Source organism: Pan paniscus, chromosome 10 (assembly GCF_029289425.2).
Source record: "Pan paniscus chromosome 10, NHGRI_mPanPan1-v2.0_pri, whole genome shotgun sequence".
NCBI classification, from domain to species: domain Eukaryota; kingdom Metazoa; phylum Chordata; class Mammalia; order Primates; family Hominidae; genus Pan; species Pan paniscus.
In genome coordinates this window covers 64,516,256-64,542,811 of record NC_073259.2, presented here as the reverse complement: position 1 = coordinate 64,542,811, position 26,556 = coordinate 64,516,256, and the positions used below count along the sequence as shown (strand labels likewise).

The following is a 26,556-nucleotide window of genomic DNA, read 5'->3' as shown; positions in this document are numbered from 1 at the left end:
TTTCTCTTTTAAGCCTCGTGGCAGTATGAGAAAGAAGCTATTATTATCCCCATTTTACAGATGAAAAAATGGAGTCACAGAATGTTATGTAATTTGCCCAATGTCACACAGTAAGTGGCAGAGTTGGTCCACCTCAGGAGCCCACACTCTTAACCTCTTTTGGCCTTTTATGAGTACATCTGCCCTTTCAAGGATCAGGCTTGAGTCTGTCAGGGAGGCCTCATGTCTCCTATTAACTTTTGAGCCATACGCATCATGGAAACTGGTTTCTCCTGGCTGGGTACTTCTGAGTTGCCTGGCCTCCTGTGAGCTCTTCTTTTCTAATTGAATCTACTCTCTAAGACTCTTTGCTGCTGGAATATGCAGCAGTAGTTTGAGAGACACTTCTCAGTCAGTTCTAACACGTTTAGCTAGGTTCTTCCTATTTTTTGTGCTTCATCAGATCATTTGGGCTCAGTGTTTTCTTTCTTTTTCTTTTTTTCTTTTTTTTTTGAGACAGTATCTCACGTTGTTGCCCAGGCTGCAGTGCAGTGGTGCAATCTCAGCTCACTGCAACCCTGCCTCCTGGGTTCAAGCGATTCTCCTGCGATTCTCCTGCCTCAGCCTTCAGAGTAGCTGGGATTACAAGCACCTGCCATCACAGCCGGCTAATTTTTGTATTTTTAATAGAGATGGGGTTTCACTATGTTGGTCAGGTGGACCTTAGGTGATCCACCTGCCTCAGCCTTCCAAACTGCTGGGATTACAGACGTGAGCCACCGCGCCCAGTCTGGGCTCAGTGTTTTTCAGTGGAATAAGGATGAATCATTAGAAGAGCTTTCATACCTCTTAAACTCTCAAATTCCATGCCTTAATAAGGATTTTTATTAATACTTCATTTAAAACAAACAGTAATTAAGCATCATTTTAACCATTTGATGTGATTATAACTCATATGCTTTCTACTCCAAAAATATTTGAAGTAGAAGAAACCAATACAATGGGATAAACACAAAAAAATGCAGAACAATGTAGAGAAAACAGAGATAATTATACAAAACCTTAAGGTATTTTCGTTATTGCTGTTGAGCATTTAATGCTGAATTTCCCGGCAGCTGAGGCAACAGAAAGGTAATTGGTCAGATAATTTTTGTTATATGTTCAAATAAAGTAAACTAGTTCATTGGGGAGGATAGGGTACCATGTCAGGCCACTAGCCAACCCTTTTCTTCCTACAAGTTAAATTATATCTGAATATCCTCTGGAGCACTCAGATCTTAAAATACTTTAGAAGAGACTGTAAAGAACTGCCAGTGATTGTCTTTAAAGAGGCGTCATGGCAGTGCTGTAATTCTTGCTTAGCAACACTTATATCTAAGCTTTCTTCTCTGAGGGAAAGGCCAGGTTCTAGGTCACTCCCTCACTTTGTTCCAGTCTCTGCCCAAAGGTCACCTCTTCCCTGACTGCCCTTTCTATATGAGGTTCCCACCGAACGCATCTGGGTTGCCCTCTATCCCTGTCCAACATAGTAGTCACTAGCCATATATGACAATTAAAATTAATTAAATGACAAAATAAAAAATTCAGTACTTTGGTCATACCAGCCACATTTCAAAAGCTCAGTAGCCATGTGTGGCAACTGGGCATATTGGCAACACAGATACATCATCGCAGAAAGTTCCATTGGGCACTGCTAGCCTATGCTCTTGCCTTAACTTTTTCAACACTATGCCATGCCATGCACCTATTGATTTGTTTATGTTCCACTAGAATACATGCTCTGGATCACAGAGTTTTTTGTTTTTTGTTTTCCCAGAACATAGCTGAATCCTCAGTGCCTAAAGCAGTGCCTGACATAGTACAGTGCTTTGTAAATACTTGCCGAGTGAATGAACAACAAATGAATGAATGAATTTTAGTATTATTTTGCAGTTTCAAATCAAAAGTATTTTGTCTAATGTCCCTGGGTGACCTAGTACACGTTCTGCCACAGTTTTTGAGATGGAAGAACGAAAATTCTGTGATCAAAGAGAACATTTTAGAGATAAAATGATATTAAATATACTAGTCAAAATTTTATTTCTTTTATCTTTTATATTATGAAGAATAATGGGTACGAAATTTCTGTTTATCAATTAACGTGTCATCCTGAATATGAACACAGAAAATATCAATTTTCTTTGCATTAAGAAGTCATGTAAGTAGAAGGAGAAAACAAAGTACTTATTACATAGCTAACTGGACTTACAGTCACATCTAATTTAAAGCAAATTTGCTGCATGCAATGGAATATACTAAAAGTAATATTGTGCAATTATAGCTACAGACATGACAGGAAATCATAATACATTCTAAAAGTATATAGAAAAATGTCAGTTTACTTCAACTTATTTTAAACAAAAATTACCCATGAAATGATTGCAGTACCTAAAAAGAATTTGCAATCTGAACAAAATATAACTAGAAGCATGACTACCCTATATCTCCTATAAATACAGATTGAAGCTAGTTTTGTGATTTTAGCCAAAGATGCAGCTTCAGTAACCTTGAAAAACATTGTTTCCTTTCTATTGGGCCTGGCTTTGTCAGGAGATACTCAGGAGGTGATGGTGAAAGGAGGTACCTGGTGGAGCCAGACGAGTCTGGTAAATCAGCTTTAACAAGCAGCCAGATGATAGATGTCAGTTGGGTGTCATGCCCAATTCTAGTTGCTGACAATTAGGAATTAGATTAAAATAGGAGTGTTTTCTCCTTCACCCTCCCTTTCTTAAAAGCAGCCATTTTCTGAGTAGTGTTAGTTCTTAGTTCTCAGTGGATTTGCAAATGCAGATCATGAGGCACCTCTAGCTGGGGCAGGATTGGTGTTATTTTGCTATTTCAAGTAAAAAACATGATGGTTAGTGTCCTTGGATAACCTCATATACTTTCATTGTTTTTCAAATCAGGTCCAGTGAAGGGCCAAGTTCTTCATAAATATCATGGCTAATTTTGGAAACCCATATGTTCAGTTAAGGTTTCTGAACTGGAATAAATAAGAATGGAGGATTTATCAACATTTGGATATTTGCAATTTCAATTCTTGATTCTTTTTTGAAAATCTATTCTCGGTCTATATCTGAAATGTTTATCTCCTTTGGTGCTAGATCCAGAGTACAATTTTTGAAAACTTTAAATCAAGGGTGGAACAATAAATTCACTTGCTCTTAAGACTTTAGGGGTTGTTTTAGCTGCCAAGAGAGCATTGCCTGTGTGCTGCGAAAAATACGAGAGCCACAGAATGGCCAAATTATTGCTTTTACTCAGGCAGAGTGAAGAAAATGGCCCTGTGACAGACATTTCCAGTTTCCTGTACATAGAAATGGGGAAACAGTTGTGAAAAAAAAAAAAAGCCAGCTGGGGTTCTTGACACACAGTTCATGCTAATTTTAAATTGTACTAATACTTGACTATATAGTGAGGGATCCTTTGCAGGATGATGATCTGTTGAAGACTCAGCAGGCCACTGTGGGGAGAGGGAGAGAGGCTGTCAGAACCTTCCCCTCCAGAGGCCTTTTAATGGATACTGAATTCAGAATTGACCTCACAGAATCTGATCATTACTGATGCAAGAGCAAAGTCAACATCATCTGCAAAGATAATTTCTCATCTATTCATGAGTACCTGTGCTTATCACCACATCTGGAAATCTGACTACTCAAATAAGAATTTCTGTCGAGAGACTGAACAAGCCAGGCACCAGGAATATTTTACTCTGTATGTACAGATGGACATCGATACTGGAATATTTCTGTCTCACTGATGCTTAGGGACCATCTTTTGATTTTGATCCGTGTCAAGATTCTAAGGCAGTTTAACTAAGACATGGGTTTTCAGTGTTTTTTTGTTTTTGTTTTTGTTTTAATTTCTGTTTCTGTGAGTGTAATTTAGGGAGGAGTACCAGCTTGTTTTTTATAAGTTGTTTCTTACAATGATTAACGCATATCTTTTCTGCCTTAAGGTTTATAACAATGTGAAACTAAGTTTCACAGGTTAATTCCAGCCTGATCTTTTCATAGATGATAGCGTAGCCCAGAAGCAATATGCTGTGACATTTTATTTTATTTTATTTTTGAGACAGAGTCTTGCTCTGTTGCCCAGGCTGGAGTGCAGTGGCATGATCTCGGCTCACTGCAACCTCCATCTCCCAGATTCAAGTGATTCTCCTGCCTCAGCCACCCAAGTAGCTGGGATTACAGGCATGCACAAGCACACCCAGCTAATCTTTGTATTTTAACAGAGACAGGGTTTTGCCATGTTGGCCAGACTGGTTTCGAACGCCTGACCTCAAGTGATCCACCACCTCACCCTCCCAAAGTGCTGGGATTACAGGCGTGAACCACCGTGTCCAGCCTACTATGACATTTTAAATTTCAAAATGTAATAAAATCACAAGTTATGCCAGAAAGCCACCGTACTTCTCATTGAATATAGTATCTCCTTGGTGTTCATGTCCTTATGTTCTTATATAACTCTGTGTGCCAGTGTTTCACCAAATCTATCAACTCTTTTAAGGCAGAGACTACATTTATTTATTTTTTAACTTTTTATTTGAAATAACAAAACTTTCTAATAACTTTAGACTTAGAAAAAAGTTGCCCCAAAATACTACACTGATTTTCATGTACCCTTGATACAGCTTCCCCAGATGTTACCATCTTACATAATCATAGTACAGTGAAGGAAACAGAAATTGACGTTTGTACAATAGCATCACTAACTAACCTAAATAACTTATTTCAGTTTGCCGATTGTCCTACTAGTGTCCTTTTTAAAGTCCAGGATCCAATCCAGAATCCCATACAACACTTAATTGTCACGTCTTGTTAGTCTCATCTAGTCCGGAGGAGTCTTTCTATAATTTTCGCGACTTAATACTTTTGAAGAGTCCCGACCAGTGATTTTGTACAATGTCCCCAGTTTGGGTTTGTCTGATGTTTTCTTAGGATAAGAATTAGCTTATGCATTTTTGACAACAATACCATTGAAGTGATGTTGTGCCCTTCCCAATGTTTTTTGTTGTTGTTGTTTTTGTTCTTGTTTTGGAGAAGGGGTCTCCATCTGTTGCCCTGTCTGGAGTGCAGTGGCACAATCTCAGCTCACTGCAACCTCCGTCTCTCGGGTTCAAGTGATTCTCCTGCCTCAGCCTCCTGTGTAGCTGGGACCACAGGCACACACCACCATGCCTGGCTAATTTTTGTATTTTTAGTAGAGACAGGGTTTTGCCATGTTGGCCAGGCTGGTCTTGAACTCCTGACCTCAGATGATCTGTCTCCCACCTCTGTTTCCCAAAAAGCTGGGATTACAGATGTGAGCCACCGCACCCGGCCCCCAGTGTATTATATGAGAGGGTACATGATGTCAGTATGTCTCATTGCTGTTGATCTAAGTTTTGGTCACTTAGATAATGTGGTGTCTACCAGGTTTCTCCACTGCAAAGTTACTGTTCTTCCCATTAGAATTAATAAGTACTTTGGGGGGAGATGCTTTAAGACTCTGCAAACACCCTGTTTCTCATCATACTTTTGCCCATTAATTTTAGATACTATTGATGATTCTTACCTGTAACAGTTATTAGTGTTTGCTAAATGCTGATATATTTTATTTCCATCATTCCTTCTATATTATTATAATTCTACTGTAAGGAAGAGCTGTTCTTTCTTCTGCTATTTATTGATTTATTATGTTAATGTGGATATATAATTAGTTACTATAATTTTTTTCTCAAAATATCTCAGATTTGGCCATTGGAAGCCCCTTCAGACAGGCTCCTGTCTCCTTTTGACATATCCTCATCATCTTTTAAATGCATGTTGTAACTCTGGCATCACAAGATGTGTCTGGCTTATTTTGCTCCAGCCCTAGAATCAGTAACTTCTCCAAAGACCCTAGTTCTTTTTACTGTAGACTGGTATTTAGAAACAAAATCTGGGTGCTGGATATGCTTATTGCTACTGGTATATCATTGCTTCTAGGCCCTCTCAGCTTACAGTGCTAGGAAATAATGTGTCTGTATATCCAGACACATGTTTCTCTCTCCCTCTCTCTCCATATCTATATGCCTATGACTATCTACCTATTAAAAACAATAAGTTTATCTACTTATTAATACTTCCACTTACAATTCAATACCACTAGTTTCCTTTTAGATATCTCTTTCCTTACTCGTGGCTTTTTCTCCAACAGTTAGAAACCTGGCATTCATTATCTACAATATATTTACTTATTTGCTCAACCCTAGTATATATGTAAAGAAGTTTCAGAACTGCAATTTCCATAATCTCTATGAGAAACAAGTTTACCAACAAGACTATATAGCATCCAGGTGCAGTCCTTTTTGTCTTTAGTCTTAAGGTATATAATAAAAGTACTGGTTTCCAAAATTAGGTTAGATATTTTCTTTCTTACCTCTTTCATGGTGGCTGTTGTTTTTTACTTGTAATACAGCTAGGTTCTTTTGTTACTGTTTGTGTTCCATTTTGGGTTCCCCCAACACCGAGAGGTTGGTTTTAATTATTCTTTATTAGGGGGATGTGAAACATGATTATAGTTCTCAGAGTCAGAACTCTGTGAAAAGGGGCCGGGCGTGGTGGCTCATGCCTGTAATCCCAGCACTCTGGGAGGCCAAGGTGGTTGAATCACTTGAGGTCAGGAGTTTGAGACCAGCCTGGCCAACAAGGTGAAACCCCTTCTCTACTAAAAGGACAAAAATTAGCTGGGCATGGTGATGGGCGTCTGTAATCCCAGCTACATGGGAGGCTAAAGTAGGAGAATTGCTTGAACCCAGGAGGCAGAGGTTGCAGTGAGCCGAGATCATACCACTGCATTCTATCCTGGGTGGCAAGCTAGACTCCATCTCAAAAAGAAAAAAGAACCATGTGAAAAGGCATTTCAGAAAAGTGTCATTCCACCTCATTCCTTCTGTCACGTTTCAGTCTCCCATTCTTCCCATCTACCCCGTAAGTGACCAGTTTAGTTTCTACTTTTTTCTTCTGTATTTCTTTTTGCACAAATAAACAGACACATATATGTTTTCTTATACAGAGATGATATTCAGTGTCTTTTTTTGTGTGGTACTGGGCCATTTAAATGCTGTTTGATCATTTTAACTCTTAAGGATACTGTTTATAATTGATCTGTCCTTAATGCCAATGTATTAGAAAGCACACTAAATGATTGTTTTCTTTTTTGTAAAATATTTGTGAGATTTTTTAAAAAATGAAGGTGACATGAATTTTGATGGGCTTATTAACACTGAACTATTTCTTGATAAGAGTTGTCTAAAAAAATGAGAACATATGCCAGGCGCGGTGGCTTATGCCTGTAATCCCAGAACTTTGGGAGGCTGAGACGGGCGGATCACAAGGTCAGGGGATCGAAACCATCCTGGCTAACAAGGTGAAACCCCGTCTCTACTAAAAATACAAAAAAAAAATTAGCCGGGCGTGTTGGTGGGCACCTGTAGTCCCAGCTACTCGGGAGGCTGAGGCAGGAGAATGGCGTGAACCCGGGAGGCGGAGCTTGCAGTGATCCGAGATTGCACCACTGCCCTCCAGCCTGGGCGACAGAGCGAGACTCCGTCTCAAAAAAAAAAAAAGAACATAAAGCAAGTAACAATGTTTTTCAAGTTTTCTTTAATGCATTACATCTTTTTTCACAAGATATTTTAAAATTTTATTTTTCCTTATTAAGCGAATTGAATTATTTCAAGCATCAGTGAGAGCTGCTAGACTGTTATATTTCGGGGGTCTTGCAGAGTAGCTTTTCTTACACATATAAGCAGAAGAAAACATTTTCCCAAGTCTTAAAAGAGGGTTATGATGCATTTCATTGTGTACTCTTTTTCTTCCCATATACTCTGCAGGCATTTGGGCAGTCCTTCTCCATCCACCGGAAGGTTGCTGAAGATGGAGAGACTCGGGAGGAAACGCTTCTGCAGGAGTCAGCATCGAAGGAGGCTTACTATCTGGGGAAGATCTTGGAGATGCAGAACGAGCTGAAACAGAGCCGGGCTGTGGTCACTAATGTACAGGCAGAAAATGAGAGGCTCACCGCAGTCGTGCAGGATCTGAAGGAGGTAAATAAACAAATTCCCTATGAGAGATTTGTGAGAGGGAGAAATAAGAAAGTTCTCTCCATAGCAGAGAGGAATAACACTTTTGTTTTAATCAGAGGAGCTGTATTAAGCACGAAACTAATAATACTGAGCTAGCAACTTTTCTTTTTTAGTGAAATGATAGCTAGCTTGTTCTGAGATGAGCTTTTCTCTCTTTTATTGTTTCTTGAAAATTAAGTTTTGTATGTATTGCGGACTTCGGAATTGGCCTTACTATTTCTGCAAAGGTATTTTAAAAATACAGTGACCTTAGCACTTCCTCCCTGCATTAGCTGGTTTAATACAATGTGGAGAAGAACGGTTGGCTGTAATGCTCTGTATCTGCCTGATTTCCAGCTGACAGTGGTGTTGGCTCAGGACACTGCTCATAGGGAATGACAGCCTAGGCGAGTGTCCTGAGAAGTCTTTGAGTCTGGTGATGCAGATCCCCAAAGGATTTTTCTGGTTATAGACAAGGCAGCAAATTATGGCTGGTATGAATTAGGTCAGGGAGTCTCTCTTGCTCTGTGAGTGTTGAGCATCCACCAAACTCAGTATTCCTTGTTAGCTTTTCCAAGGCAGCATCACCTGCCATATCATTTTCAAACTGGCAGAGTCATCCTTTAGTGGAGGGGTGATGTTGGAAACAGAGATAGCCAAAAGTAGCTTCATCCATCAAACCCCTGTAAGAACATTTTTGGAAGCTATATGCAATCATTCACTCCGTATTTTGATATGAAAGCTATAGAAGAGACGCAGACGTCCTCTAACTCCTACACCAATGCAGTGATCATTGACAGGTCCACAACCAAATGGGCTCACTAGTTGAGCATTTTAGTGATAGAAATATGTAGGATGAAAATATTCTTCAATATTGTAAAATATAAGACAAGCAATCCACATTTGAAATAAGGGACATATTACAAATAGGGCTTCACTATTATAAGATGTAAGTTGTCCAGAATTTATTGGAATTTTCTAGATAATTTACGTTTACACATGTCCATATTACAATGAACTAAATGAATACTGACAGCAAGGTCACTTATGAGATAAGGTTTACTTATCTCGTTATCTTTGGATATGCCCAAATATAGCAATATGACTTGTGAAGACAGAGAAAGGATCTAATGAAGTGGAAGTTAGTGTTGAGTACTAAGAAGAAGATGAGACAGTTTTCAGGATACCAGGACCTCCTCATTTCCCTCCAACGTGAACAACTGTTAAAAACACAGCTACTCTCTGGTTCCTTCTTTCTGAGACAGGGTGTCACTCTGTTGCCCAATCTGGAGTGCAGTGGCACAATCCAGCATCCACTGCAGAAGTGGACAGAGGGTCATGTGGAGCCAAAGCCCACCATTCTGGATTAAGCAAGTCACCAAACATTTGCAGGGAGCAACCTCAGCAGCCATGAGCAGCAGGGTCATGTGCAAGTTGGCAGAGAGGATGTGGCATGAGCAACATGAGGACCGTGTGCACACGCATGCAGGTGGTTTATGGAGAAGAATGTGACCAATGAGTCGAGTATTCTTGATGGCCAGTTGGATGGATCCTCTGAAAGCTGCAATCCCCATTGTGTGTAGCAGCTGCAGCTGAGCCAAGAACAGCCAAGGTTGAGGATGGGGCAGGGAATCCACAGATGCTTTTCTGTGTGAGTCAACGTGGTGATGATTAATGGAGCATCCTCACTTACACAGCCACGCTTGAAGGCAGTTCCAATGAGTAGATTTGTGATGCATGGCAGAAGTTAATTAATTAAGCATGAAGTTACAAGTTAGGAATGAATGGAGGCAGCAAAAGAAAAAAAAAATTTGAGGGGCCTTTCATTCAGATCAGTTCTCAAACTTGAAGGAGCATCTGAATCACCTGGAGAACTCATCAGACCATAAACACGGGGCCCCCTCCCAGAGATTCTGATTCAGTAGATCGAGGTAGGACCCAATAATTTGCATTTCTAACAAGTTCCCAGGTGATGTGGGGGCTGCTGCTCTGGAAACCACATATTAAGAACCACTAATTTAGATTTTTTGGCCTGCCCAAAGCTGAGGAAGGCTCACAATTGGGACATTGCTATAAGCACCGTGATCTCCTGAATAAATCAATTGGTTGTGATTCTTCAATTTTTATGCATTTTACATAGTAGATTTGCAGTAAGAGAATAATTTGTTATATCCACATTTAGGTATTTTTTATCTAAAACAGCTTGAGGCACTTTAGCCTATGAATGTGTTTATTCAGATTTGTCAGGTAACTAAAAGAAAAAAAAAGATCTTGTGTTTCTTTGTCTTCTATGTGTGCCAATAATGTATTTGTTAATGTTCTTTCTGATGGGTGAGAGCTGGTGATATTACTATAACCCTGAGTTTTTGTTTTTGTTTTTAATCCAGCAGATACATTTTATTTTGCTGTACCTAAGAGAATTATTATTAACATTTAGAGCTAACATAAAAGGAGAATAGGAATAAATTCTATTTTTTGGTGTATTGATACACACTTTTAATGGTTGGTATTAAGTTGAAATCTCAGATTTGATTTCCTTTTAGGCTCAGTTTTATTTTTTGTACTATAAGCATTAACTGATGTACAGTGATTGGAAGAGAGATCATGTAACTTAGAACAGTTATGACGTGATGGACCATGAGAAATATACAAGGATAACCAACCCAAAATATAGTAAATGATCAGTTTGACAGATGCTGTGTCTCTAAGAACTTAATTAATGGGATAATTTTTCTTTACTGAAAGGACTCATTTCTTGTTTTAGTAGGATTGTTGGTCCTGGCAAAGGTGTGTGTGTGCGCATATATGTTGGGTGCCTCGTGAAAGATTTACCCATGTGTGTGTGATTACAATGTCAAATTCTCTTCCATAAATAGTAGTTACAGGATAGTATGGTGGAAAATGGAAAAATTGCTGAATTAGGTATTAGAAAATCAATATTCTAGTCAGCTCTGCTGAAAGTTTTAGTATTAAATTCATGATATTTGTAAAATTTATGTTAAGATTATATTGATATAGAGTACATACATAAACATAAGCAATTATCATTAATAATGTTCTGCATACTCCAAAAATATCATTGACGATATGACTCATTATGTAGATCTATATTCTTAGGGTAAAGAAACATGAGATAAATATCTCTTTGAATTTATCACCTCAAAAATTCTTTCTATTGTGATATGAATCAGGCAGTAGAATTACACATTTTTATTTCTGCCTTGACTGTTAAGAAGCTCTGCGGCTATGCTTAAGTATAAAAAAACTAACCTAGATTTTTTTCATCTAATTCTCACTTTTAAACGTTTTGATTAGCCTTATTGTATATATGTTTTTAATGGTAAGCTGCTTTAAATAATTTTATATACTATACTACAAGGCTACAGTAACCAAAACAGCATGGTACTGGTACCAAAACAGAGATATAGATCAATGGAACAGAACAGAGCCCTTAGAAATAATGCCACATATCTACAACTATCTGATCTTTGACAAACCTGAGAAAAACAAGCAATGGGGAAAGGATTCCCTATTTAATAAATGGTGCTGGGAAAACTGGCTAGCCATATGTAGAAAGCTGAAACTGGATCCCTTCCTTACACCCTATACAAAAACTAATTCAAGATGGATTAAAGACTTAAACGTTAGACCTAAAACCATAAAAACCCTAGAAGAAAACCTAGCCATTACCATTCAGGACATAGGCATGGGCAAGGACTTCATGTCTAAAACACCAAAAGCAATGGCAACAAAAGCCAAAATTGACAAATGGGATCTAATTCAACTAAAGAGCTTCTGCACAGCAAAAGAAACTACCATCAGAGTGAACAGGCAACCTACAAAATGGGAGAAAATTTTCGCAACCTACTCATCTGACAAAGGGCTAATATCCAGAATCTGCAATGAACTCAAACAAATTTACAAGAAAAAACCAACAACCCCATCAAAAAGTGGGCGAAGGACATGAACAGACACTTCTCAGAAGAAGACATTTATGCAGCCAAAAAACACATGAAAAAATGCTCACCATCACTGGCCATCAGAGAAATGCAAATCAAAACCACAATGAGATACCATCTCACACCAATTAGAATGGCGATCATTAAAAAGTCAGGAAACAACAGGTGCTGGAGAGGATGTGGAGAAATAGGAACACTTTTACACTGTTGGTGGGACTGTAAACTAGTTCAACCCTTGTGGAAGTCAGTGTGGCGATTCCTCAGGGATCTAGAACTAGAAATACCATTTGACCCAGCCATCCCATTACTGGGTATATACCCAAAGGACTATAAATCAGGCTGCACATGCACACGTATGTTTATTGCAGCACTATTCACAATAGCAAAGACTTGGAACCAACCCAAATGTCCAACAATGATAGACTGGATTAAGAAAATGTGGCACATATACACCATGGAATACTATGCAGCCATAAAAAATGATGAGTTCATGTCCTTTGTAGGGACATGGATGAAATTGGAAATCATCATTCTCCGTAAACTATTGCAAGAACAAAAAACCAAACACTGCATATTCTCACTCATAGGTGGGAATTGAACAATGAGAACACATGGACACAGGAAGGGGAACATCACACTCTGGGGACTGTTGTGGGGTGGGGGGAGGAGGAGGGATATCTTTAGGAGATACACCTAATGCTAAATGACGAGTTAATGGGTGCAGCACACCAGCATGGCACATGTATACATATGTAACTAACCTGCACATTGTGCACATGTACCCTAAAACTTAAAGTATAATAATAATAAAATTAAGAATTAAAAAATTTTTTAAAAAGTGTAAAATGCTTCCAACAGTGCCTGACATGCGGCAAAACGAATTAATAAACGTTATCTGTATCATAAATAAATAAATAAATAAATAAATAAAAATAAATAAAAATAATTTTATAGGCCGGGCATGGTGGCTCATGCCTGTAATCCCAGCCCTTTGGGAGGCCGAGGCGGCTGGATCACAAGGTCGTGAGTTCAAGATCAGCCTGGCCAAGATGGTGAAACCCCGTCTCTACTAAAAATACAAAAAATTTAGCTGGGTGTGGTGGTGGGTGCCTGTCCCTAGCTGCTTGGGAGTTTGAGGCAGAGAATTGCTTGAACCCGGGAGGCAGAGGTTGCAGTGAGCCAAGATTGCGCCACTGTACTCCAGCCTGGCGACAGAGCGAGACTCTGTCTCAAAAAATAATAATGATAATAATAATAATTTTATAAAATACAGGGAGTATAAAGAAAAACTGATCACCCAAATTGGAGAACCAAATTAATAGTTAATCTTAACCTAATTAGGAGTTAATCCTACAGGGCCAATAATAGGCAGAGTGAAGAAATCTCTGAGTTCTCTTGACCCAGCATTATTTTTGGTAAGAGCATAAAGAAAGCAGATTGCTGTAGGATTTAAATACATATTTAGTAAACAAGTTTGAATTTCATTTTTTCTATCTTCAACCTGTAGGTATAATATACTAGAAGATAGCCTAAAATTTGGGTAATATTTACTTTTATACTTATTTATACTAAACTAAACTAAAATCCACATTAATGAAATCATAAAATAGGATAATGAAACTTAATACTACTTAATTCTCCCAATTACTAGCTAATGTCTCAAATATAAGATATGTTAGAATTAACTGCAATATTTACAAAGTATACAAAGCAATTATGCAGCATTCCTAACCAGAATTGGTATATATGGGATAAAAAGATGTCACATAAGATAGGCCCCTTCAGGTGGAATGCAGAAGATTGGAGTTATCAAATGAATTATCGACCTTAGTAGAGATTAAGCCTATAATTTAAAGTGAAAATAACATTTATTGAGTGCCAGACACTGTTCTAAATACCTTACGTGCCTTAACTGCTGAATCTTTCTAACAACCCTACTGAGGCAGTTCCTATTATATTATACCCCTATTTTACTGATGGGGCACATGGATCAAAGAGAGGTCAGATCATTTGTCCAGAGCACATGGGTACCAAGTGACAGGCCATGATCTGAACTCAGGAACACTGGCTCTGATGTGCCATTCTTTGCCATGTCACCGTAGCTGCCAAGAGCATAGGTTTCCCTCTTCTGAACCCTGCCTCAAGCAATGAAATTTCTAGAAAAGTATATGAAGTTTTAATACGATAGCTGCTATGGTCTGAATGTGCCCCTTTTAAATTCATGCACTGAAACTTAATCATCAATGTGATAATATTAAGAGGTCGGGCCCTTAGGAGGTGAATGAGATTAGCGAGTTTATATGAGGGCTGGAGGGAGCTAGCTAGGCCTTTTGGCCCTTTTGTCCTTTCCAGCGTATGAGGACAAGGCATTCATCCTCTCCGGAGGACACAGCAACAAGTTGCCATCTTGGACGCAGAGAGCAGCTCTCACCAGACATTGAACCTGCCAGCACCTTAATCTTAGATCTTCAGCCTCCAGAACTGTGATCAATAAATTTGTGTGTTTTTAAAAATTCTTCTGCAAGGTTTCTTCTATAAGGTTATTTTGTCTATGTTGAAAATCTATGTTTTAGTTTAGTTTACCTTTATCAATGATCTTAGCTAGATCTGCTGGATCACTTGCTGCATCAGTTAAAGACATCAGCACTTGCTACTTCACCTTGCACTTTATGTTATGGAGATGGCTTCTTTCCTTCGACCTCATAAACTAACCTCTGCTGGTTTCAAACTTTTCTTTTGCAGCATTCTCACCTCTCTCAGCCTTCATAGAATTGAAGAGAGGCATCCGGGTGTGGTAGCTCACGCCTGTAATTCCAGCACTTTGGGAGGCCAAGGCAAGTGGACCATCTGAGGTCAAGAGTTCGAGACCAGGCTGGCCAACATGGTGAAACCCCGTCTCTACTAAAAATACAAAAATTAGCTGGGCATGGTGGCGAATGCCCGTAGTCCCAGCTACTCGGGAGGCTGAGGCGGAGAATCGCTTGAACGTGAGAGGCAGGGGTTGCAGTGAGCCGAGATCGCGCCACTGCACTGGAGCCTGAGTAACAGAAAGAGACTTTGTCTCAAAAAAAAAAAAAAAAAAAAAAGAATTAAAGAGAGCCCTTGCTCTGGATTAGGCTTTGGCTGGTTTGATCTTCTATCCAGACCTTTCTTCATGTCAGAAATGAGGCTGTTTCGCTTTCTTATCATTCATGTGTCAATGGAGTAGCACTTTTAATTTTCTTCAAGAACTTTTCCTTTGCATTCACAATTTGGCTAACTTAGCTAACTTAACTTGGCTAATTTGGCATATGCTTAATCATTTCTTCCTTTCCTTGAAAGTACGATTCTTTCACTTGGACACTTTGAGGCCACTGTGGGGTTACTAATTGGCCTAATTTCAATATTGTCTTATGTCAGGGAATAGGAAGGCCCAAGGAGAAAGAGATGGGGAATGGCTGGTCAGTGGAGTAGTCAGAACACACATGTTTATGGGTTAAGTTTGCTGTCTTATATGGATGTGGTTCATGTCAATATAACAGATAAAATAATAATGAAAAAGCTTGAAATATTGCAAGAATTACCAAAATGTGACACAGACACACAAAGTGAGCACATTTAATGTATCCAGTAAAAACCAAAGTGTTTCTTACAGTCTCTGATGTTTCCTTCTGAGTAATTGGTCATTGGGAGCTGTGGTTACATATAGCTGAGTGAAGCTGACACTTCTGTGAAGGCATGGCTTGGCTCTAGCTGGGAAGTTTTCTGTTTCCTGGCCTGTTCCTGTCTCTCTCCTCCTCTCCATACTTGTTGGGAATGGACCTCATACCTCTCTGGAATGATGCAGTGCACCAAACAGTGAAGAACTGTTGTTGTTTTTAACTGATTTACATAACTGATAATAATATAACTAACATTTATTGAGCTCACCATATGCCAGGTATGAAGCTTAGCACTTTACTACGTTCATTATTGCATTTAATTCTCTCAACAAACTTGCAGCGCATATGCAATTCCACAGGAGAGAGCTCTATTTCTTTTGGTTGAAAAGTTCTTTCTAATACTTGCTGAGCTACAGTAAACAAATATGTCTATTAATGCCATTGGGAATTTGAAAGCAAAGTCTTAACAAAATATAGACAATTCATTTTTGAATAATTGTGATTTGATTATGCTTTTGGGGAATATCAGATTAACAAAGTGGGTTTGTTTGTAAGGATTAGTTTGCAATTCAGGCTCATAGAATTTTTGTGTGTGTGTATACAGTTGTATCAATTTTATTTTATTTTATTGAGATGGAGTCTTGCTCTGCCACCCAGGCTGGAGTGCAGTGTTGCAATCTCGGCTCACTGCAACATCCACCTCCCAGATTCAAGCGATTCTCCTGCCTCAGCCTCCTGAGTAGCTAGGATTACAGGTGTGCACCACTACACTTGGCTAAATTTTGTATTTTTAATAGAGACGGGGTTTCACTATGTTGGCCAGGCTGATCTCGAACTCCTGACCTCAAGTGATCCACTCACTAAAGTGTTGGGGTTACAAGTGTGAGTCACTGCGCCTGGCCAGTTCCATGAATTTTAACTTGTAAATAGATTCATATAGCCACAGCCACTATCAGGAGGTAGACCAGTTTCACCACTTCAGAAATCTCCTTTGGTCAGTGCTACTCTTTGTAGTCAGAGCCACTCCCACCTCAGCCTCTGATAACCAATGATCTATTCTCTATTACTATAGTTTTGTTTTATTTTTTTCTTTTCAGGAATGTCATATAAGTGGAATAAAACAGTATGTAACCTTTTGAGATTGGGTCCTTTCAGCATGATGCCTTTGAGATTCATATAAGTTGTTACATGTGTCAATAGTTTGTTCCTTTTTATTGCTGAGTATTATTCCACTGTATAGATACATTGTGGTTGCATTAATCAGTTCACCTACTGAAGAACATGAGTTATTTTCACATTTTGGTGATTATAACTAGAGCTTCTATAAGCATTCATGTACACTTACGTTTTCGTGAAGTTTTCATTTTTCTAGAGTAAATACTTAAGAGAGTGGGAATACTAGGTCATATGGTAAGTGTATGGTTAAGTTTTCCAGAGCAGCTGTACCATTTTGCTTTCCCACTAGCAATGCGTAAAAGTTCCTGTTGCCCCTATTCTTTCCAGCCCTTGGTATTTGACAGTTCTTTTTGTTATTGTTTTTTTTTTTTTTTTTAGACAGAGTTTTGCTCTTGTCCAGGCTGGAGTTCAATGGCATGATCTCAGCTCACTGCAACCTCCACCTTCCGGGTTCAAGTGATTTTCCTGCCTTAGCCTCCCGAGTAGCTGGGATTACAGGCACCTACAACCACACCCGGCTAATTTTTTGTATTTTTAGTAGAGACGAGGTTTCGCCATGTTGACCAGGCTGGTCTCAAACTCCTGGCCTCAGGTGATCCACCCACCTCGGCCTCCCAAAATGCTGAGATTTCAGGCGTGAGCCACCACGCCCGGCCTTGACAGTATTTTTAAAATTTTAGCAACTCTAATAGGTGTGTAGTGATATCTCATTATGGTTTTAATTTGCATTTCACTATTGACTAAGAATATTGAACATCTTTTCATGTGCTTGTTTGCCTTCCATATATTCTCTTTGGCATAGTGTCTTTTCAAGACTTTTGCCCATTTTTAATTGGGTGTTTCTTTTCCTAGGTAAGTTTTTTTGTTTTGTTTTGTTTGTTTGCTTTGAGACGGAGTCTCGCTCTGTCACCCATGCTGGAATGTAGTGGCATGATCTCGGCTCACTGCAGCCTCCACCTCCTGGGTTCAAGCGATTCTCCTGCCTCAGCCTCCTGAGTAGCTGGGACTACAGGCACATGCCACCATGCCTGGCTAATTTTTGTATTTTTAGTAGAGACAGGGTTTCACCATGTTGGTCAGCTGGTCTCAAACTCCTGACCTCAGGTGATCCACCTGTCTCGGCCTCCCAAAGTGCTTGGATTACAGGCGTTAGCCATCACACCTGACCTATTTTTAAATTTTATATTAATATATTAACTGGATTTTTGTCAAATAGAGAATTCTCTTTAAATAACCATCTCCTCACTTCACACTTAGTCTGGGAAAAAATGAGAGCAAATTTCTGTGCATCCAGGGAGCATATCACCAACTAGGCATGAAGCTTAAAGGGAGAGTGCAGGCTGAATGGCCAGCAGGCCATGGGCATCCCACAGGGCCAGGCCAGGACCCAGGCCTCAGCGACCCTTCTCCCAGCCCACCTAGTGGCCCTCAAATCCATGATGGGACAGACATGCATTCTCCTGTCCCAGTTGAGAAGCCCCTTCTAGATGGAAGGGAGAGGAGAAAAGCCATAGGAAAGAAATCCCAGAAACACTAGCAGGGAAGTACAGGTGCTTCCTCCCCAGCTGCGGTGACCTTGCTCCTGATAACACCCAACCCCTGGAGCTCTTCGCCAGTGTGCCTGGGGCTGGAGCCTGGCTGGGAAGGGAATGTGGGCTCACAGTTTCTGGATGTTGGCCTCCCACAGCTTGGCACAGACCAGGGGAAGGCATGTGAGGAGGGCCTGGGGAGGTCCTCGGGGAAGATACACAGCTCAGGAGGTTGAGTGTAAAGTGGCTGCCAGACCAAGGGAGCTGGATGGACTGTGAAGGAGGAGGTGGCTGGAGAGCCTCCTCCATGTAAAGCTACTAGAGCAAAAATAGAACAAGGGGGACACCCGTGCCCCAGAGGACAGCCCTAAAGATGGTAACAGGGAGCACGGCTGAGCAGCGCCCTGGATTCTGAGCTAGTGTGGAAAGCTGGGGGCCAGGGGCCTCTCTCTTCCTTCATCACCAGTTGCTGGTAACTTTACAGTCGGATTTGGAGGAGGAACAAGGCCCTCCATCGCCTCCCCTAGCCTCCGATGCTGCCCCAAGGGGAGGGGTAAGAATGGGCAAAGAGGGTGGGAAACAGGGAGGTGGGAGGGGGTCTACTGGGTCTTCTTATTTTCAGAGGAGGGGGCTGTAATAGTGTAGTGGCAGAGGCTGGTTCCTAGGTATGTAGGTGTTGTGTGGGTTGCCTGGCACTGACAACTGCTTCTGTGGCTCTGGCTTTGGCTGCCAGAGCAGAGGGGCCAATGGGGCCACTGACCAGAGGTTCCATGAGCCCAGATAGGGCAGTGGCGGGGATTGCAGGCATCCCATAGCTCCATCCATCATGGGAGGTCCTGGATAGAACTCAGATGGGGACTGTGGATTGGGGTAGCCAGGAGGGCAAAGGTACATTCCATTGGCAACTGGCAGAGGAAAGACATGGGCTCTGTTGGGTATGTAAGAGTACCCGTAGCCTCCATTGGGGGCCTCGCCCCTGGAGGCTTGAAATGCCACCTGGAGCATTCATTGTCCAAACTGCTGTAAGGTTAACTTGTATGAACCCCAGCCCTCCCAGCCATCTCCCGCTTCACCCTTCACTGTTCTTTTGAAGTAGTTTGCAGCAAACAGGCTAGTTGATCTCACAGTCCTTCATCAGGTGAAAAGGCATCACGAAGGCTTCATGGAGTTCTTCTTCTTGGACAGAAAGATGATCGGTAAGGGGTAAGGTAGACGATGCCTTTCTTGGTCCCTTTGAAGGACTCTGGCACATTCTTCATGTCATTGAATGTAAGTTCCACATGGACGTAGGACATTAGGATGCTCTTGGTGTTCTTGATCACTCTGCCACCCTTTGAGTGATTCTTGTTGAGCACCATAGTCTCTTGGAAAGGGGTCCTAAGACTCTCGATGCAGGGCCTTGAGTTCGTTTTTGCATAAAGGAGTTGGTTTAGATTGAGGTTCCTTTTTTTGGCATATAAATGTCCAATTGTCCATTTGTTGAAAAGACTACTCTTTCTCCATTGACTTGCCTTTGCACTTTTGTCAAAATTTATTGGCCATGTTTGTGTAGGTCTATTTCTGGAATCTGTATTCTGCTCTATTGATCTGTGTGTCTATCCTTTCACCAATACACACTGTCATGAAGTCAGAGAGGTAACAGGAAGCCAGATCGTGTAGGGCCTTGTAGACCATTGAAAGGATTTAGGCTTTTATCTTGAGTGAAATGAGGAGCTACAGGAAGGTGCTGGGCAAAGGGGGAACCTGTCTTTATTGAGGCAAGGATAAGAATGTGAGGTTACTGCAGTCATCCAGATATGCAAAAATGGTGGATTGGACCAGGATGATGGGTAGAAGTGGTGAAAAGTAGTCATATTCTGAATAATTTTTGAGAGTAGCCCCAATGGGATTTTCTAATGGGTTGAATGTAGAGAATGAGAGATAGGCATGAGAAAAGAACTCTAGTCTGAGGGTTTAGCTTGACCGATGTGAAAAATGGAGTTATCAATTGAGATGGGAAAACCTTCAAATGAAGCACATTTTAGGAAGGAAGGTCAGAAGTTCAGTTTCGAACATGTTAAGTTTTAAATTTCTATTAGAGGTCCACCTGTGGATGTTGAGTGAATAGTGGGTGATAAGGGCTAAGAGCTTGGGAGAGAGGTCTGGGAATGGAGGTATACATTTTGGATCCTGGCGGGGCACCTGGGATCACGCCTGTAATCCCAGCACTTTGGGAGGCTGAGGCGAGCAGATTACTTGAGGCCAGGAGTTTGAGACGAGCCTGGCTAACATGACAAAACCCCATCTGTACTAAAAATACAAAAAATTAGCCGGGCATGGTGGTGCATGCCTATAATCCCAGCCACTCAGGAGGCTGAAGCAAGAGAATTGCTTGAACCCGGGAGGTGGAGGTTGCAGTGAGCCGAGGTCGTGCCACTGCACTCCAGCCTTGGTGACAGAGCAAGACTCTGTCTCAAAACAAAAACAAAAACAAAAACAAAAAATTTTTGGATCCATCAGTAGATAGATGCTATGTAAGGCCATGGCATTGGTGAAATCACCAAGGGCAGATATGTAGAGAGAAAAGGGCAAGCACTGAGCCCTGGGTCACTGCAGCATTGAGAAGTGGGGGACAAAAAAAGAAACTGGTAAAGGAGACTAAAAAATAGTAGTGAGGTAGAAAGAAGGTAGACAATGCTTTCTGAGAGCCAAATAAGAAAATGATATCCAGGAAGTAAATGATCAACAGTGCGGATGCTGCTAATAAGTCAAACAAGACGAGGACATATATTGACCACTGGGTTTAGGAACAAGGGGTCATTGGTCACCTCAGTGAGAGAAGTTTCCATAGAGTGTTGGGAGAAAAAGGCTGAGGATAGTAAGTTTAAGAGAGAATAAAAGGAGAGGAATTGCAGGCAGAGAATAGAAGCGTTTTTCATGGAGTCTGTTTGCAAATAGGACCAAAGAAATGAGGAGGTAGCTAGGGGACGAGATGGGCTCACGTGCAAGTTGTTGGGTTTTATTCCTTTTTAAGATGGAAGAAATAATATTTGTGAATGCTAATGGCCATGACCCCATAAAGTGGGAAATTTTAATGATGTAAGAAGGAAAGAGAAGAAAGCCTAGAGCAATTGATTTCATTGAGTAAAGGAGAAAGGGATGGAATCTAGTACAAAAATGGAGGGATTGCCCTTAGAAGGAGCTAGAAAATTTAATATATGGTAATGCTTGGAAAAGCAGAATATGTGGATGTGGATGCCAGCATATGGGTAGATAGATGTGAGTGAAGCAAGTCCTCTTCAGTCTGCTTCCATTTCCTCACTGCGGTGGAAGCAAGGTCAGCAGCTGAGAGGGAAGGTAGGGGAGGGGCTGAGATTTGAAGGGACAAAAGTGGGCGATAATCACCTGGGAGAGTGAACCGTAGGAGTCATGGGAGTGAGTGCCTGCCATAGGAGAGAAGATCCCTCAAAAAGAGGAATTCAGGGCTGGATGCAGTGGCTCCTGCCTGTAATCCTAGCACCTTAGGAGGCTGAGATGGAAGGATTGCTTGAGCCCAGGAGGTCGGGACTGCAGTGAGCCAAGGTCACACCACTGCACTCCAGTCTAGGCAACAGAATGAGACCCTGTCTCAAATAAATAAATAAATAAATAAATAAATAAATAAATAAATAAATAAATAAGCAAATAAATAAATAGGAATTCAAGAATTGAGATCATCTGTGTGGGTATTGAGAATGCCAGGAATTAAGACCAGAAATTCTAGAGATGATGGCAATGGCAATGAGAAATGAAGGGGAATGAGTTGGTGTTTGGTAGGTAACAGTAACAGTGCTGGATAGCGGATGATAGAATCTGATGACATGAGGTTTAAAGCACAGAATTTTTAGAGAGGAGAGAAGGAGAATGCTCTGAAAGCAGCCACGTGGAGCAAAAGCGGCATCTGTCTCACCTCACCTTCCAGCCATGTGGAGCAAAAGGGGCATCTGTCTCAGGCCCAGTGGCATGGGAGTGAAATAGCACTTCAGAGGGTTGCAGGGGAAACAGTGTCCCCAAGGGAGAGTCAGGTTTCTGTTAAAGGAAGGTGCATTATGCACATCTGTGAAATTATCATGATGACTGCTGTCATCCCATCTGCTCATAGAACCAGTGAATATTGATTGGTCATAAAATGCAAGCATTATTTTAAGGAGCATGGACATTTAATTTCTCTTTTAAGGACTGGAAATAATTTTTTCCATGATTTGGAAAGTGATATTATATTTGTCAATGAGAAATAATGTAATAGCTTTTTAATAGTTCACAAAATGATGTCAGTTGCTCTTTATTCAAAAATATCTTTAGCCTTTTTGAGGTTATTTTGGGGAGATGATAAGGACAGGCATCTCCATAATCCCAAATATTTGGGAGAAAACTTCAAAAATTAAAGCGTATTTAGGCTGAGCATGGTGACTCATGCCTGTAATCCCAGCACTTTGGGAGGTCAAGGTGAGTGGATCACTTAAACCCAAGAGTTTGAGACCATCCTGGGCAACATGGCGAAACTCTGTCTCTACAAAAAATACAAAAATTAGCAGGGCATGGTGGCGTGTGCCTGTAGTCCCAGATACTCAGGAGGTTGAGGCTGCAGTGAGCTGTGATCATACCACTGCACTCCAGCCTGGGTGACAGAACAAGACCCTGCCCCCTACCCCCTCCTCCAAAAAAAGCATATTTAAATATTCCCGGAATCCAAATGTTGAACATCATTTGGACACAGCTTCAAAATGGTACCAATTCTTTTAATTTGTGACTGCTTTATTTATTTATTTATTATTATACTTTAAGTTTTAGGGTACATGTGCACATTGTGCAGATTAGTTACATACGTATACATGTGCCATGCTGGTGCGCTGCACCCACTAACTCGTCATCTAGCATTAGGTATATCCCCCAATGCTATCCCTCCCCCCTCCCCCCACCCCACAACAGTCCCCAGAGTGGGATTCCCCTTCCTGTGTCCATGTGATCTCATTGTTCAATTCCCACCTATGAGTGAGAATATGCAGTGTTTGGTTTTTTGTTCTTGAGATAGTTTACTGAGAATGATGGTTTCCAATTTCATCCATGTCCCTACAAAGGACATGAACTCATCATTTTTTATGGCTACATAGTATTCCATGGTGTATATGTGCCACATTTTCTTAATCCAGTCTATCATTGTTGGACATTTGGCTTGGTTCCAAGTCTTTGCTATTGTGAATAATGCCGCAATAAACATGCGTGTGCATGTGTCTTTATAGCAGCCTGATTTATAGTCCTTTGGGTATATACCCAGTAATGGGATGGCTGGGTCAAATGGTATTTCTAGTTCTAGATCCCTGAGGAATCGCCACACTGACTTCCACAAGGGTTGAACTAGTTTACAGTCCCACCAACAGTGTAAAAGTGTTCCTATTTCTCCACATCCTCTCCAGCACCTGTTGTTTCCTGACTTTTTAATGATTGCCATTCTAACTGGTGTGAGATGGTATCTCACTGTGGTTTTGATTTGCATTTCTCTGATGGCCAGTGATGGTGAGCATTTTTTCATGTGTTTTTTGGCTGCATAAATGTCTTCTTTTGAGAAGTGTCTGTTCATGTCCTTCGCCTACTTTTTGATGGGGTTGTTTGTTTTTTTCTTGTAAATTTGTTTGAGTTCATTGTAGATTCTGGATATTAGCCCTTTGTCAGATGAGTAGGTTGCGAAAATTTTCTCCCATTCTGTAGGTTGCCTGTTCACTCTGATGGTAGTTTCTTTTGCTGTGCAGAAGCTCTTTAGTTGAATTAGATCCCATTTGTCAATTTTGGCTTTTATTGCCATTGCTTTTGGTGTTTTGGACATGAAGTCTTTGCCCACGCCTATGTCCTGAATGGTAATGCCTAGGTTTTCTTCTAGGGTTTTTATGGTTTTAGGTCAAATGTTTAAGTCTTTAATCCATCTTGAATTGATTTTTGTATAAGGTGTAAGGAAGGGATCCAGTTTCAGCTTTCTACATATGGCTAGCCAGTTTTCCCAGCACCATTTATTAAATAGGGAATCCTTTCCCCATGACTGCTTTATTTCTGCATTAGACAATAAGAAGGGGCTGAAACTTCTGGCCTGATATGACAGTGACATCAACCTCTTGTGTAGTAGCCTGTCATTAAGCCAGTGCCAAATGGAAAATTAAATGGAAAATGGCAGAGAGCGTTGCCCAGGACATAATGTAGAAATGGCAACTCTGGCACTGACATAGGTTTAAAAAAATTATGTTTTAAAAGTAATCTTGCTGGGAGGCCAAGGCGGGCATATCACTTGAGGTCAAGAATTCGAGACCAGCCTGGCCAATATGGTGAAACCCCATCGCTACTAAAAATACAAAAGTTAGGTTGGCATGGTGGCGGGCACATGTAACCCCAGCTACTCTGGAGGCTGAGACAAGAGAATCGCTTGAACCCAGGAGGAGGAGGTTGCAGTAAGCTGAGATTGTGCCATTGCACTCCAGCCTGGATGACAGAGCAAGACTCTGTCTTTAAAAAAAAAAAAAAAAAAAAAAAGTAAGCTTACACATTCCCTTTACTGTTTTTCAAGGTCATTACATTTTTATCTGTTATTGTTCACCATTTAAAAATAAGCAGTGGAAAGCAGCCTACTTTTTAAAATGCGGAACTCGTATGGTGTACTTAGCATATATATAAGGATTTCTGTCCTCTCTCTTGCCTCCCTCCCTCCCGTTCTTCCCCCTTCCTCCTCCTTCCTTCCTTCCCTCCCTCCCTCCCCTTTCCTATCTTCTGAGTAGGGTCAAACACCAGTTCTCTACTTCTTGGACCATAAGAATAAAGATCTGTGCACAATCCATTTTGTACATATTGATTCTTGGACTAAAAACAGCTCAATTTGGTTTCAAACTTTTTCTCCCACCCTAAGTTCAGGTTTTGTTTCTTGTGCAGCCTGGTAGGCGGGGAAGTAATGCATAGTCAGCATTCCATCTGGGATGCTTACTGGACAATTTTAATCTTTTTTTTACGTCTTGACCTCTATTTCCAAAGAACATCCCAGTTGGCAGGTCTAGCCTGATTAAGATTCTGTTCAGGCATTTAATTCTCCTAAGGGAATTTACAGATTAATCTAAAAATCAAGGATACCAGAATCTACTCAGGACTTAACTTCTTGAAGGTTATAGGAAACATATACTTGAGCAACCTAATGAATGAGCTTAGTGATATGGTAATGAATTTTTATATATACCTCAAATTACACTTTTTAATGCATATCCAACAAAAATATTTTTAAAAACAAATACTGTAGGCCTAACTGGATTAGCTGTATTAGTAGATCCAAATTTAACTTTCAATTTGAATTAAGTTAGAATACTATGCATCTCATAAGGCAGGCTATATATTGATTACCTAGTTAGCCAGCTTCCATATCACCACTTGTTCAGGAACATTAAAAGTACTTTTTTAGAAATAGTTTTCTGATATATTTTTGGTTTCACTAAGACAGCTTTTTAAAAAGCAAAATTAGGCAGGGCGTGGTGGCTCACGCCTGTAATCCCAGCACTTTGGGAGGCCGAGGCAGGCAGATCACCGGAGGTCGGGGGTTCAAGACCAGCCTGATCAACATGGAGAAACCCCATCTCTACTAAAAATACAAAATTAGCCAGGTGTGGTGGCTCATGCCTGTAATCCCAGCTACTTGGGAAGCTGAGGCAGGAAATCACTTGAACCTGGGAGGCGGAGGTTGCAGGGAGCCAAGATCGCACCACTGCACTTTAGCCTGGGCAACAAGAGCAAAACTCCGTCTCAAAAAAAAAAGAAAGAAAGAAAAGCAGAATTATAACTAAACACCACTTTTTTTTCTTTCTTTCTTTTTTTTTTTTTTTCTGGAGTTAGAGTCTCTCACTCTGTTGCCCAGGCTGGAGTACAGTGGCACAATTTTGGCTTGCTGCAACCTCCACCTCCTGAGTGGAGGTTACTCAGGCAATCCTCCTGCCTCAGCTTCCTGAGTAGCTGGGACTACAGCCATGTGCCATCACACCTGAATAATTTTTATATTTTTTGTAGAGACAGGATCACCCCATGTTGCCCAGGCTGGTCTCAAACTCTTGGGCTCAAGCAGTCTGCCTGCCTCAGCCTCCCAAAGTGCTGGGATTACAGGTGTG

General features: G+C 40.7%; 1 protein-coding gene and 1 pseudogene across 14 annotated transcripts in view; one reads left to right on the top strand and one right to left on the bottom strand.

The window, feature by feature from the left end:
• BICD1 (BICD cargo adaptor 1) overlaps positions 1 to 26,556 on the top strand; it is a 280,206-nt gene that overhangs the window by 105,288 nt on the left and 148,362 nt on the right. For 12 of the 14 annotated variants that reach the window (XM_008966301.6, XM_008966297.6, XM_055095755.2 and 9 more), the window contains exon 2: positions 7,880 to 8,092. In XM_008966301.6, the coding sequence (XP_008964549.1) occupies positions 7,880 to 8,092 (213 nt within the window). Of the gene's footprint in view, positions 1 to 7,879; positions 8,093 to 9,375; positions 9,544 to 14,421; positions 14,689 to 26,556 lie in introns of those variants that run through there. The other 2 variants (XM_055095758.2, XM_055095759.2) reach the window with 2 other exon arrangements.
• On the bottom strand, positions 14,705 to 25,910 carry LOC134728440 (WW domain-binding protein 2-like; annotated as a pseudogene).